This window comes from Camelus ferus, chromosome 16 (assembly GCF_009834535.1).
Source record: "Camelus ferus isolate YT-003-E chromosome 16, BCGSAC_Cfer_1.0, whole genome shotgun sequence".
Classification (NCBI taxonomy): Eukaryota; Metazoa; Chordata; class Mammalia; order Artiodactyla; family Camelidae; genus Camelus; species Camelus ferus.
In genome coordinates this window covers 34038539-34053665 of record NC_045711.1, presented here as the reverse complement: position 1 = coordinate 34053665, position 15127 = coordinate 34038539, and the positions used below count along the sequence as shown (strand labels likewise).

General features: G+C 40.7%; 2 protein-coding genes across 3 annotated transcripts in view; both read left to right on the top strand.

Moving 5' to 3' along the window:
• ITGB3 (integrin subunit beta 3) overlaps positions 1–6403 on the top strand; it is a 49613-nt gene extending 43210 nt beyond the window's left edge. For both annotated transcript variants that reach the window (XM_032457160.1, XM_032457161.1), the window contains exons 14-15: positions 369–535; positions 2014–6403. In XM_032457160.1, coding sequence (XP_032313051.1) covers positions 369–535; positions 2014–2079 — 233 coding nt within the window. In that variant the 3' untranslated portion in view covers positions 2080–6403. The remainder of the gene's footprint in view (positions 1–368; positions 536–2013) is intronic.
• Positions 6404–7148: 745 nt separating this feature from the next.
• EFCAB3 (EF-hand calcium binding domain 3) overlaps positions 7149–15127 on the top strand; it is a 39347-nt gene continuing 31368 nt past the window's right edge. The window contains exon 1 of the mRNA XM_006177376.2: positions 7149–9013. Within this exon, the coding sequence (XP_006177438.2) occupies positions 8686–9013 (328 nt within the window). The 5' untranslated portion in view covers positions 7149–8685. The remainder of the gene's footprint in view (positions 9014–15127) is intronic.

The following is a 15127-nucleotide window of genomic DNA, read 5'->3' as shown; positions in this document are numbered from 1 at the left end:
TTTTTTTTTTAAGAGAAGAAAAAGAATCTGAAATTTTAGGGGGATAATCTCCTGATTATTCTGTGTTGACAACGAAATCAAATTTTTAATAAACAGCTATGTGAACTCACACTGAGTAGGCTGGATTTTGCCCGTGGATGACCAGCTAATGACCTCTGATTTAAAACACTCAGGACACATTATTGCTGCCCTGAAGATTGCTCCCCTACTCCTTTTAAAAATTAATTGACTTATTTTGTAAGTCCTGTTTCCTTCAGAGAACTTTCTAGTGCTTTATGACTTTGTCCAGAAGATCTTATTTGTTGTAGCCATTTCAAGTGATTCCTGCTCCATTCCCAACTGCCCTGCTCTGTGCTCTCTCCTGACAGAGTGTCCCAAGGGCCCTGACATCCTGGTGGTCCTGCTTTCAGTAATGGGGGCCATTCTGTTTATTGGCCTCGCTACTCTATTCATCTGGAAGCTCCTCATCACCATCCATGACCGGAAGGAGTTTGCTAAATTTGAAGAAGAGAGAGCCAGAGCCAAATGGGACACAGTAAGACTCTGGGCTGGGCTGGGTGTTTCCTTCAGTTGTTGGTTTGGATCTGAAGTGGAAGTAGTAGATGCTTAGGGTTCAGCCAGCACCATGGTTTCCCAGGTATCCTCTGTTCTGGAGATTGGATGACAGCCTAACTGTCCTGTTGTCCTTACGCTTTCTGGATTCTCTCTGTATCACACAGTGACCACAGGCCACATCAGTGAGTACTGACTGAGCTCAGAGAGGGCCCAGCTCTGCTCTGGACACTGGAAGAGATGAAAAGGAAACTTATTCTCCAAGAGACAGGGCAAACTTAAGACTCCTATGTTGAGGACATAAAGTAATACATTATATACTGAGGAAATCCAAAGCATTAAACACAAACAGAAAAAATAATAATAGCTAACATTTACTGAGGATTTACCATGTACCAGGAACTGTTCTAAATGCCTTTTACATATTAACTTATTTCATCCCATTAACAGCCCTATGTGGTGGATAACATTATTATTCCCATTTAATAGATAAAGAAACTGAGTACAAAGAAATGAAGCAGCTTCCCTGATTGTGAGAGGGAATTAGGTCATGAAAAGAATTACTTTTTGGGTCAGCCTCTTAAAAACATGATCCCTGTAGTTTATCCTGATTGAATCGAATCAAAAAAGCATTTATTGAGAACTTTCTATATGCATAAGTTTACTCTATTCTCCTTTGGTTCGTCTTCCACATTTTAACTTCTTTCTGGATCTTCCAAATGGCTCTTTGACTCCTTAAATGTCCAGGGTTAGGCTGAAAGTTTGTTCCCATTTGATGGTGATCTCAGGCCTGTGTACTCAAACATCCCAAGAAACTGAGATGTTTCTATTCAAACAGTGTAGAAATCCTGGCCCTCTGAAGTCCATGAGAATGCGTTGTGCTTCTTAAGGCTACCACTGAGGACTGGTAGACCTAATGGGATTTGTCACTGTTTGTTAGAAAATAATTTGGGAAACCTAGTGAGACTCTTCTTCCTGCTAACATGACAGTTTGTGGGTAGTGTTTGAGGGATGGATGAAAACAAGTTAAGAATTATTTGAGCAAAGGCTGTCGTCTGTTCCAACCACCTCCTGCTACGTTTCTCTTCCTTGCCCACGCCCTCCAGCACCATTAGAATGAAGTAAAAATGGGAGAAGGGTGAAAGAGAAAGCTCAGAAGAAAGGGAGGATAGAAGATATTGGCTAAAAGTTACCTTGAAATTTGGGATCACCAAAAGTGATGGGCTGAAGTTAACCCCTTAGGAGTAGTGGAAGGATGCCTTTCTACCTGATCTCTCCTCTTATTTCCTACCCATTCCTACCTTAAGGGCAACTGTGTGAGTATAAGGAGCATTAAGCTATTCACTGATGGTATACCCCAGAGCAGGGATCTTGGGTTAACTTCTCCAATGACATGTAAACCCTGAGGGAAGGGAAGAATTGAGGAATTCGCTGTAAGACACTTCTCTGTTCTCTCCACAGGCCAACAACCCACTGTATAAAGAGGCCACATCCACCTTCACCAACATCACCTACCGGGGAACTTAATGACAGTCATCCTCAGAGCACTGTCAGACTGTCCCAGGATTGTGGGTGTCTCAGCTGTCCTGTTTACAGGGACAATATCTGTGGGGCGGGATTGGGGGCTTGGAGTGGGGTGGGTTGGAAGAATGTGGGTCTCTGTGCGTGTGTGCGTGTGAGTGTGCTGTGTGTGAGGGAGTGTGTAATTTAAAATTTGTGAAGTGTCCCGGATAAGTGGAGCTCCTCAGCCTTTGTCCTCAGGACGCCCTCTTCAGGGAGTCTTCCTGCTTAACCTGAGGGTGACCTACGCAGCTGAGCAGGTATTCTTCATTACCTCAGTGGGAAGCCAGCTTTCCTTCTCGGGCCATTCTCTTGAAGAGAAGGGTAGGGCCGAGGTCTCTCTTTCCAGAGAAAGGGACCTTGATTTACCCTGTGTGTGTGGTTCTGGGGCCTGACTCTCAGCAGCTCTGGTGGGAACTGCTGGGCTTTGCAGCCTTTATCATCTATACCTCTGTCTCCTCTCCCTTCCCTCAGGCTGGAGGAGGAATCAGGCGAGAGCTGAACCATCAGAGCTGCCTGTCTTTGCTATCAGCTCAGTCCAGCATGGTTCTCTATTAAGAGAAGTCCTTGCTACGTAATTCTTAAGTCTACTGGGAGCAAGGATGGCAGGGCCACCCAGGGGTCACCACGCATGGCCTGGAGGAGGGTGCCCATGTTCCCTAGTTTGTGATCATAACCCTTCAGATTCGCCTCATTGGCAGCTCTAGAAGAAACGTGTCGCCCTTAGACCAGCACCACCTCTTTACCTCCTAGTCCACGCTCTCACTGCTGTAGACATCTGCTACGTGGTGGGGATTTCTCTCATGACCGAATGCTTTCGTCCCAGGGGGAGTGCTATGGTTAGAGCCAGAGGTCTGCCCCACCCTTTGGGCCCTCTGCTCCTTGTCCAGGGCACCTCCACATGTCCACCCCCGTGCTCCTATGTGCTCCATCCACCCGTGGGGCTGATTGCACTTATCTACCTCGTGGGTGTCTTGTGAAGGGATCATTCCCAGGGGTCTCTGAGTCTGCTGGGCCTAAGTGCCAGGCTGGAATGATGGGCCAGTTGTATCAGCATGTGTGGCCTATTTTCCTGTGGGCTGGGCAACCTCATTTTAACTCAGTCTTTAATCTGAGAGGCCACAAGTGCAATTTTGTTTTACTTTTCTTGTTGGGGCACCTGAAACTATGATGAGACTTGCTTAATCTAAAGGAGCATGTATATAGACACATTTGCATTTATATTTGTAATTTTATTTGATGATGAGGAAGAAGGAGATTTAAAAAAAAACACACAGAGACTTGGGCTGGATGGAGACTCCCACTTGGCATCATTTATAGCAAGTCACTGCCCAGTTGCTGGATCTGGTAGGGCTTCTCATCTGGAAGCCTATGGGTATGGACACATGGACATGCTGGACCTTTCCTGAGGAGGAGGAAAATGGGCTGCTCTTTTTTTCTAGCAAAAGCAGTTGCTCCATTGGTGTTTACATTCATTCAACATTAACAACCACCCTCATTCCCCTTCCCACCCCCCCCCAAAAGGGGAAGGGCTTCTCATGATCAGAAAATCTAAGCCTTGGCCTCAGTGTTTCAGCTAAGGAAACTTGAACCTTAATTAAGACAAGTCACTTTCTTCTCCCTGGGGCTAAATTTTCTAGTTTGAAAAATGATGTGTTTGTACCAGCCAGTCTAGAAAGGTCTCTTTCAGTATCAGCACTCTGTGATGCTGGGATTTACTGTATGTGGCATCAAACTTGCAATCAAGATTCTGTGGGATGTTGGTACTGTTTGTTTTTGCAGTTGAGAGATCTTAGAGACCTGGCTTTGGCAAAAGCAGATGTCATCCCGTGTCACCTTTCTCAATGAAAAGGTTTCTTTCTATCATCCTCTTTCAAAACCCCCTCTCCAGCTTTTGTTAGCAGTTACATCTCTGGATGTAGCACCTAAGCTCCACTTAGTTATTTCTTTGTTCACTTTGCACACAGTTACATCCACATGTTAGGGAAGAGGGACCCGTAAGAACTAGCTGAAGTATGTATTCTGTATCCATGTGTTAACATTGAAAATAAACCTTGGAATTAGGAATGAGGCAGCTGACAGAGCCCTGTCTCGCTCATGGATTACTCCTTCCTGCAGGGGATGGTAATGTAGTAGAGAGATAAAGCGGGGAGGGACGATCATGAATCCAAGAAGTTTAGAACCTAGCTGTAACCTTTGGCTGCTGAGAAAAGACCCCATCAGAGTAGGAGTTGGATATTTTCTTTAGATAAGATGGTTTATATGAAGAAACTGTATCAAAGGAGGCAGGACATGTATCTAAAGGATGAAAAAAATCAGTGGGAATCTTGTCTGAGCTTCTACAATGAGGCTCATAGGCTTTGAAGACCAGTACTGTTTGTATGTGGGGAGAGCCTGTAGTTGTGTTCACCAGATAGCAGATACCAGTCAGTTTTGGCATCTTGCAGGGTGAACATGTAAATAGTATTTTAGCATCAGACAACACAGCCTGAAGAGGTTATTTGTGCCCAGCTCTTTTGGAGACATTTTATGATGAATCTCAGGGTCTGTGGACAATAATGGGAAACTTTGAACATTCCTGACAAGTTCACATAGAAGTCAGTTCTTTACCTCTCACATATTCCTAGACCATCCATGGTTTCAAGATACTTCTCTTGGTTAAGTATTCCTGGTCAAAATTACTTAATGTGCCTTCCTGACTTCCTTAACCACCTCCTCTGTTCGAGTTGTGCAACAGTGAATTAAATGTGCTTTCCAAAAAGAATTGGCCTAAGGCTGCCCAATGCTTCCTGTGTTGTTATTTCTGTTTCCTTTGGGTAAAAAGAGTGTCATTGCCTCACAAATGGTTATTTTAGAACAAGCGTTTCCAAATGTAACAAAATGATGACCGCTATGGGGAGCTGAAGTTAGTTTTGGAACCTAGGGCTTATCTTTAGATATTAATAACATTTCCAAAATGGGTATTTTTTTTTAATTGAGGTTTTTTTAAGGACCTTGTGTAACCTCAACAGAACAGACTGTCAGTTTAATCTAGGTTTTGTTTACAGGAAGCATAAATTGGTAAAATAAAAGCTAAATGGCAAATTATTTACAGGACCACTTAAAATGCCCCACTTTTATTTAAGGCAGTGGGTCTCAAAGAGTCAGCCCTAGGACCAGAAAATCTGCGAGTGGGGCCCAGTGTTCTGTGCTTTAATAAGCCCTCCTGGTGATTCTGTTGCACATACAAGTTTGAGAACTGCTGGTTTAAGGAGTCACATATCTACTCTTTCTGGCTTAGAAAAAAGTTTACAGCAAGTCAGCTCTGTTACTAAAAGGTTAAGAACATACCTTGGCTGATAAATTAAGAAAACCAAATATACCTACCCACACGAAATGAAAATCTACTTTCAACCCATATTCCAAGTTAAACGATCACAGGCTCACTGGATTCACTCACAACCACAAATTCCCATGAAAAACTAAAAGAAGTAATAGATCAGAATCACAGGGGAAAAACAGCTAACAGGATACTTGGCAGGCATCTAAGAAAATGTTTTATGTGTACCTAGCTGAAGCAAGAAAATACTCTTACAGCATTTATTCGCAGGAGATGGGATCAAAATCTTAATTATTAACATTGTCATCCTATAGGATGGCAGAATAAGACTTAAGAATTTGTAACTTCACTTTTTGCTATTTAAAGTGTATTAAGCACTGACAGTGTGGGATTCAAGTACTTAACACAACACTTACAATCTTTGCCTTTGAGTTTTACATTCCTTACATAATGTACATTTTTTGGGGAACACAATACAGTGCATGACATCATAAAAAGATTATGTGCACCTAGACTGGGTCCTTTTATGGTGAAATTTTGTAAGATTCACTGTGTTTTATTTACGTCATGGTAACTGATGGCTATGTCTGGATGAAAATGGAGGACTTATGTGAAAATGAAATGAAAAGCAGTATGTCAGATCATATTTATCATCCTTTAACTCTTGACCTCTGTAGTCTGAATTCTATGGTAATAGCCATCTAATGACCACTGGCTTCCAATTACAAGCAGATTGTCTTGGAATTACAAAGCCCTCATTTATCACAATGATATAAGGAAACAATAATATATGCTTTGTAAGTAATCCATTTAATACTTGTTGAAACATAATTTCTATTTGGTTTTGTAATATATTTCTGGAAGTATATATACTCTTAATTTGTTTTAGCTTCACCAAAGCACACAAGGAGGCAGTTTTAAATGCTTTCAATCAAGGTTAACCATATTGTTAAATAAAATTTTAAAAATCCACTTACTGTGGTTACCCAAGAATGGATTGTATGTGAAAGGAAAATTATAGATCAGGAACGTGCTTGTGTTCCTTGTAGCTGCTAATGTCATAGTGATGGCTCTCCAACCTCTTGCATAGAGGAAATATTTTTTATTAGCTGTGTATTTTCTGACAACACACCAAATAATGCACACAGAATTTAAGTATCTAGAAAGCAACATTTAGGGAATTTAAGAGTCTTTAGGCAAAATCTCCATTGTAAATCATTCCTTACTGGTGTCCCTGAAAAGAACTTTGTAAGGAGAAATTACACAATTCATTGTGTTTTACCTAGTATATTAGTTGGGTTTTCCTGTGACTCATACACAATTGGCACGATTCTTCGGAGAGGTCAGACTGATGTGCTTTTAAATATCATGTGATGGCCAACGGGAAGAGTTTGTTAAGAAAAAGGAAAAATGTTGATGGATGATACTGAACTTTGCATACCCTTTTAGTCACCCATTGTGACAGTGGCTAATTGTGCTCCCATATCTGCTTTCACCTTCTCACAAAATATTAGAACTCCTAGTTTTTAGTTGAACACATGGCTGCTCAGAATAAATACTATGTTTCATAGCCTTTCTTGCAGCTAGGTGTGCAATGGCCATCTCATAGTGAGATGTAAATGAAAGAGGTGCTCACAACTTCCAGTAAGGTCCACTTAAGGGAGCATGCCTTTTTTCCTCCCCTTCCTTCTTCCTGCAGGCTGGAATGTAGAGATAATAGCTAGACTTTAAGCAGACATCATGGATCAAGATGTGATATAGGGGATTATTACCTATTGCAAGGCCTACAAGGCCCCCAAGTCTTATCCCATTAAAACACTGTTGGAGGAGGTAATCAAGAGGGTAAGACTGCTGGATGACCCACAAGCTGGACCTGGCCGATTGGAGACTCCTCACCGCCTCCCCTGTCCCTGAGATGTACGTTCTGCTTACTGTTCCCACAGTGGGAACTTTTCCAAGGATGGAGCCTTGAGAGAGTAAGGTGTTGAGACTGGATGGTATATGTGACAGTTAAAACCTCTATATAAACTTTTAAGGTTCTGACAAGTGGGTGCAGAGATCTACTCATCTTGAGACTACCCAAGACAAGCCTTGTATATAAGTTCCCTTGCTTATCAAACCTGCCACCTACTAATCTGGAGTGGTCTGCCTCTTTCTTTCTTTCTTTGGTCAGCTATTATTTAGGGATTTTCTGTTACTGGCAAAAGAATCTAACCCTAACTAATATACCCGTGGTGCTATCGGGCGTTCTATGAAACTAACAGTAACTAAGTAGCTCATCAATAGATTAAAAAAACTGCAAGCATTCAAGGTTATTTAAGCATCCACAATTTTTGGTTAGCATACAGACTGAAGCTATTCCACCCTCACATATTAGAAGGTGTGTGGACAATGGGTTGAATCCATTAATAGAGGTGACTATAACAGGGTGGTGGGGTAGAGAAGTAGGGAATGGGGGAATGTTTACAAAAATAAAAGACAAGGTCTTAGCACTCAGATTACATATAGACTATTCAGGATGATAAACCATATACATTTTAAAAGTACTAAAGAATGCCTACAGAGTAGGGTTTAAGATACGATAAGCATAGAAGTGTCACTGAAGGCATTAATTCTTGTAATATTTATTGAGCACTACATACACATTTTTTAGTTATCACAATCCTGGGAAAATTGAGGCTGAGGAAGCATGCATAGTTTGCCCCACTGCATACAATAAAGAGGATTTGAATTTGGATAGATCTGTCTCTAAAGCCCATGCTGTTCACCATATGAAAATAATGGAGAGCTCAGGTTGGATTAAATCAATGTGAACAAATTACCTACATGGTTTTAAAGAAAAGATACTCTAAGTCGTGGGCTTTAGTTCAGCAAACCTTAAAAACGATTAATTTCATTGAATTGGATTTATACATCGTTTTAGGGACTACTGGGGAAAGCGAGGAAAAATCACTATGCGTCTTTTCTTCTACCATTATCATTTCACCTGCAGAATGCAAGAAAAGAAAAGTTGATTTTCAAAGAAAAGTAAAGCATTTCTTCTAAAAAAAAAAAGTGTTAGTCCTTTGAAAGTCTGCCTGGAACAAATCTCAGTAAGGTTGTGGGACAAATAGCTTCGAGCCGCTGTCCACTACCGAGTAGCAGAAACTAAGGATGGACTGTTTTAGAAGAATGGGAGGATGGGAGGTTTTCAAAGGATAGATAAAAGATAAAACTGAAATGAGGTTAAATAGAGTGGGACAGCGCGCCAGGGAATGAACAGAGTGCCAGGAGGGCAAGGAGTGCGTAGAATGGAGGGAGAGAACCAGGCGGGAAAGAAAACGAGGAGAGGAGCCCCGTCTCTCAGGGTCCAGGCCGCCGAGCCCTGTCCAAGCGAAGTCACTGGCCCCTATGAAGTGGGGCAGACGCGCGCGGCCGCAGCGCTGTCCAGTCTGCGCGGAGGCCGCGGCGACCTCAGCCGCTCCCCGGAGCAGCGGATGCCCTACACCGTACCGGCGGCGGTGGCGGTGGCAGCCGCAGCGGCCCGGGTCCCCCAATCGCCCAGCGCAGGGGGATCGGTGGGCGGAGCGTCGGGGCGGTCAGGTGACCTGGGGGCGGGGCCTCGCTGCGCGGGATCCCGAGAAGGAGGCGGGGCGAGAGCGTTGTGCTGCGCGAGGGACCGAGGGGCTGGCTTGAGGATTGGCTACCACGAGGGAGGAAGGGGACAAGGACGGGGCAATCTGGGAACCCGAGGGGGCGGACGGTGGGACCCTTACGGGACAGGGGTGGGGAGGGGAGACTTGCTGAGGCCATGGAAAGAATGAGTATCTGTCGTTGAGGGCAGGAAGAGTGCAATGCGGTGTTAGGAACAAAGAACAGTTGCGAAGGTGAGTGAAGGTTCCAGAAAGGTCGGCAAGGTGACCAGAGTCGAACGGTCAAGGCATAGAGTGAGGGGTGACTGGCCGAGATCCGCAGGTCTCTCAGAAATGAGGGTAGTTCTAGAAGGCTGGCGGTCTCTGTGGCGGGGAAACTTCCCTGCGCCTTCCCATACTTGGACGGTTACTAGAGCTCTCGGTTCAGTCTTGCGGGCAGTTTACTTGTCTGCCTAACTTTCTTCCCAAAGAAGCCATAAGCGTCACAGGAGCAGGGCCTACTGGAATCCTCCACAGCGCGGGGTTTTGTGTGAAGTGGATGTTCACTCAGTATTTGTTAAACAGAGTGGGTGGTGGAGGTGGTGAGGACGAGTTTCACGTTCGAGCGTGAACGGCAGTAGATGCAGTGAAGTGGTTATGTTATGCAGTTGCGGTTAATGGACGTGTGCCGTCGACACAGCAGAGAAGGCGTGAGCGAGTGAGTAGGGTGGTTTATGAAGGAAGCGCTGTGAAAGGAAAGAGTAGAAAGTAATTCATCAAATGAGAAGGTACAACTGTGAAAACACAGTGTAAACCTTAAAGCACTAAACAAAATCAAGAATTATAGTAGTTGTTTGGAGTCAGCATCTCTCTTTTTTCTGCCTCAGTTCTGACTCTTGGTTTACTAAGAAGCAATGGAATTTTGTGAAACTATCCCTGGATTTGGAAGTCAGAGACCTATATTTTGCCACTACGTGTTTTGTTGTGTACATTGTGTGGGCAAATCACAATCTCTTTGTGATCTTTGCATCACTTTCCTCGTATATAATTAAGGGATTAGACTGGAAAGATTTCTAAGATCATTCTAGCCCTGTTATGGATTCTGTGATTTCATGTAACAATAAACAAGGAATCCCCGCCCCCTAGCCCTTAACATATATCCTTTAAATTACAAAATTTTGACAGTTCTATACTCTGTCAAGGACTGGAAAACTCTTTAGTAATAATACAATAGCTTGATCTACATAGGGAATGAATCAGTCATCATATTTTAAAAAATACCTTTGATATGTCAGAGAGTTTTGAATTTTCTCACTTTTTGATAGTCATATGGTGACAACCAAGATGCAAGGGGAAAAGAGAAAGGATGTTTTGTGTTTGTTAGTATAGTGGGCAGAATACAGGGTCTGGATGGTGGTGGCAGTTTTCTCTTACTCTCCCAGTACCACTGGGACCAGATGGGAAATAGATGCCCTTCTTGCTTCTCATAGCTGTTTCTAGACCTTTCTTCCTCTTGTTCTCAAAACTTTTCAGTTTTTCATCTCACATCATCAGATTATACCACCAACTACTAATCCTTGTTGCAGTCAGATTTCAGTTCCAGGCTTTCTACTAAACAATACTTCTGTCATAATTCTTGTGATTTTAGTATTCACATAGGTAATTCAATACCCTGATTTCTCAGTTCCTGCCCTCCTCTCACACAATAATTTCACCTTTCTGCAGTCACTCCCTTCTTCATAGCTTCAACCTTATATTAACAGTAACTGCAACTCCATTGTCTCAATATGTCCCACTCTCCAACCATCACATTTCTATCTTAATTTTTAAAAAAGTTATTAAATGTCCCTTGCCCTCTCTTGTCCTTACTTCCCACCCTACTCAAACCTACTCAGTTTGTTTCATGGTCAGTGATTAAAACCACTCCCTTGCATTCCCGCCACCCAGTTCTTTTATCACCTTTTCAGTTCATTTTACTTTATTGGCTAAATTGTAATTCTAGATTAAATCTAGATCTGTGCCTATTAAGTTTCAGCATTTTTACATTGAACATGGTTGGAGAGACACACGCAACCATGATTACTGGTTTTACTTTAAATTCATGATCACCTACCTAAAGGGCCCTTCAAGCTGCCCAGTAATCATATTGGATTCCCCTGGACTATTAATTCTTTTTTTAAATTTTATATTAGTATTCATTAGTTTTGCCCATTCTTTTAAAAATTTATTTTATTAATCAAAGTATAGTTGATTTATAATATATGAGTTTCAAGTGTACAAAATAGCAATTCAATATTTTTATAATTTATACTCCATTTATAGTTATTACAAAATAATGGGTGTATCTCCCCGTGCTGCATAATATATCCTTGATACTTACTTATTTTATACATAGCAGTTTGTGTCTTTTAATCCCATAGCCCTTTTTTTCCCCTCTTCCCTTCCTGCTCCCTGCTGGTAACCACTAGTTTGTTCTCTGTTTCTGTTTTGTTATATAGATTCATTTATTTTATTTTTTAGATTCCTCATATAGATGATAATATAGAGTATTTGTCTATCTGGCTTATTTCACTAAGCATGATACCCTCCAGATTCATCCACATTGTTGCAAATGTCAGAATTTTATTTTTTCATGAAAATAAGAAATTTTACTGAGAAATATTCCATTATATGTATATCACATCATTTTTATCCATTCATATTTTGATGGGCACTTAGGTTGCTTCTATATCTTGGCTATTGTAAAAAAATGCTTCTATGAATAGTGGGGTGCATGTATCTTTTTGAATGAGTGTTTTCATTTTCTTCAGACATATAGCCAAGAGTGGAATTGCTGAACCATATGTTAGTTCTATTTTTAGTTTTTTGAGGAACCTCCATACTGTTTTTCTATAGTGGCTGCACCAATTTACAATCCCATCAGCAATGTACTAGGTTTCCTTTTCTCCACATCCTAACCAACATTTGTTATTTTTAGACTTTTTGATGACAGCCATTTTGATAGGTGTGAGGTGATTTGGATATTAATTCTTCCACTCTCCTAGATGACTATTTTATAACAATACCTCTCTCCTCAAACCTCTAACACCTCCTCTGGCATCCTCATTCTCTGTTGATTAACTTGCTTCCTGTTTCACTAAGAAAACTAAAGCAATCAGTGATGATTTTCACAAGCTCCCACAACCACATCTACTCACATACTCTACATGTAATTATGCCCAAGTACTCTGCTGTGTCTCCTATTGCTATGAATATGTTCTTAGCCAAACTCTCTCCTCATGCCCTAAATCCCATTTCCTTTCTCCTACTTGATAATATTGTTTCAGTAATTCTCCCCGCCTATGTGATCAGTTTTTGCTCTCTACTAGATTATTCCTATCATCATATGCATATGCCTTTATTTTTTCCCATCTTAAATCTTCATAACCCCTCTTACTCCTCAACTACTACCTCATTTCTCTTTCCTTTTATAGCATAACTCCTTGAGTCATCTCTTTTGGTTATCTCCAATTTCTGTCCCCCATTTTCTCTTAACATCACTCCAATGACATTATTTCCTTATTTGTAATACCTAAATGGCTCCTTTTGGGGTAGTTGGTGCCCTCCATGTTGCAAAATCTAATGAATCGTTCAATACTCATCTTACTTGAACTAACAGCAGCATTTGTCACAGTTGATTACTCATTCTTCTTTTTTTATGTTTTATTTTTAAAATTTATTTGTTTGTTTGTTTGTTTATATTGAAGTATAGTCATATAGACTATCATTCTTCTTTTGAAGTACTTTTTTTTCACTTGGCTTTCAGGCACCCATACCCACCTGATTTTCCTCCTATAGTGACCAGAATGATCCTTTTAGAAAGAACTTTAGATCATGTCATCTCTCTGCACAAAACTCTTGAATGGCTTCCTGTCTCCTCAGAGTACAGGCCAAAATTCTTACTATGATCTAGGGACCTTGCATGATCTGCTTTCTTCCCTTGACCACTCTGATTTCCTTTCCCCTTTGCTTTCTCTGCTTCAGCCTCATGCCTTCCCACCATTCCTTGAACGTTCAAACCCCGTCTTGCTTTAGAGCCTTTATGCTTGCTTTTCTCTCTGGCTGAAATGCTCTTCCCTAAGATATTTATTGGCTCCCTACTTTAATTCTTTCAGGTCTGTACTCTCAAGTCTCCCTTTCAGTAAGGTCTTCCTTGGCCACCCTAATCTGTACCTTGCGTCTCTCCCCCAACACCATACTTAAGATTCTTCTCCCTCACTTTACGTTTTTTCCCTTAGTACTTACCACAGATAACATACTATATATTTTACTTATTTATCTATTTTATTGTCTTCCTCTCTGGCTAGAATGTAAGCTCCAAGAGGACAGGATTTTTTTTTTCTGTCTTGTTCACTGCTATATCCCCAGAAGCCTGAAAGAAAGCCTTGCACATCGTATGTGTGCAATATGTATGTGTTGAATTCATTGATGGAGGTATGAATGGATTGGAGAAAAGGGATACAATCCTTCATTTTTCTTGGTTTATCCTTGCAGATTCACATATATGTCATAGGACTGAAAAAGTTGAGAAACGATTCTGTTGTCAGAGTCATGAGGAAGAGACTTCCTGTGCTTTTTTTTTCTCAGCTTTCAGAGAGAGAGAATTATGTGGTATCTGATTTATCCAGCAGATTAAGACCTGCCAACTTTTTGATAAACTGATCAATAGTTATGTAACAGTTCTTCCTTTCAAGGTTTATTTAAATCTTGCTTACTCTGCTTAACTAAGTACTTTGATAACCTAAGAACTTTTGGTGAGTAAGCTCAGTAGGGAGAAAATTCTTTCTTTCCTTCCTTTCTTCCTTCCTTCTCTCACTCTTCCCTCCCTCCTCCTCCTCCTTCTGTCCTTCCCTCCCTCTCTCCCTCTCTTTTCCTCCCTTCTTTCTGTCCTTCTTTCATAATATGTATATAGCATTGTGCTTGATACTCTGAGAAATAATTCAAAGAATCATAAGTTACCAGCCCATTCCTTAGAAATTTAAGCTTTAGTTGGTATAAGAGCTATACATGTGATAATTAAATAGAAATACAAGGCAAATGATTAATGCCAGTTGAATAATGAAGGCAATAAGAATAGTGAGGACAGTAAGTGCTATGCCAAGAGGTTTAGAGGTAAAAATTGATCTGGTTAGAGAAACTCTAGAAGGGGTTACACAGAGTGGGTTACTGGGGAAACCTATATAGCCTTCTAATGTCTTCTGAGATATTTTTTTAACATGTTTTCATTTTATTTTTAACATGTTTTGAATTCCAGGAATGTTGGACATGCTACATTAAACAGAAATGAATATTTCAGAAATAAATTATTTTAAAGTACTATCTCTCTATTAGAATATTAATACTTGAAGTTAAAATTCACAATATGAAAAAGACACTGATAATTGCAGCTAACAATTTAATGTAACTAGCAATGTAATAAACCACTCATCAAATGTGACTCAAATATGAGTAAAAGATATTGTGGAAAATTTGGGAAATTCTAAATTTCTAAAATTGGTTATCATATTTACATGGTGTGGAACTGCTAAAACATCTTTTGTTTGCAATAGTATTGTTTTAAGAGGTAGTGTGTGATGCTGAAGACAGTAAGCTGTTGAGTTAGGCTGCCTGAATTCAAATTCTGACTCCACTATTTGTTGGTTGGGTAATCTTGGGCAATTTGGTCTAAGTCTTTATTTTCCTCATCTGTAAAATAGAGATAATGATAATTCCTTGAGAGATAGTTGTGAAGAATAAATGAAATAATTCACTTGAAAACGTTTATCATAATGTTTACTACACAGTAAGCATTCAATAGCATTCGCAATTACTGTGTTAGTAATTCTGCTTAACTGGGTTTATTTGAGTAAATAAATATAACTGAATTTTCTGTCACTTGCTTATTATTTATTTTATTTAGCAGGGGTGAGGGAGATAATTAGTTTTAACTTATTTTTAGAGGAGGTACTGGGGATTGAACCCAGGACCTCATGCATGCTAAGCATGCACTCTACCACTTGGGCTATACCCTCCTCCCCAGCCATTTGAATTTGGCTTTCTCTACTCC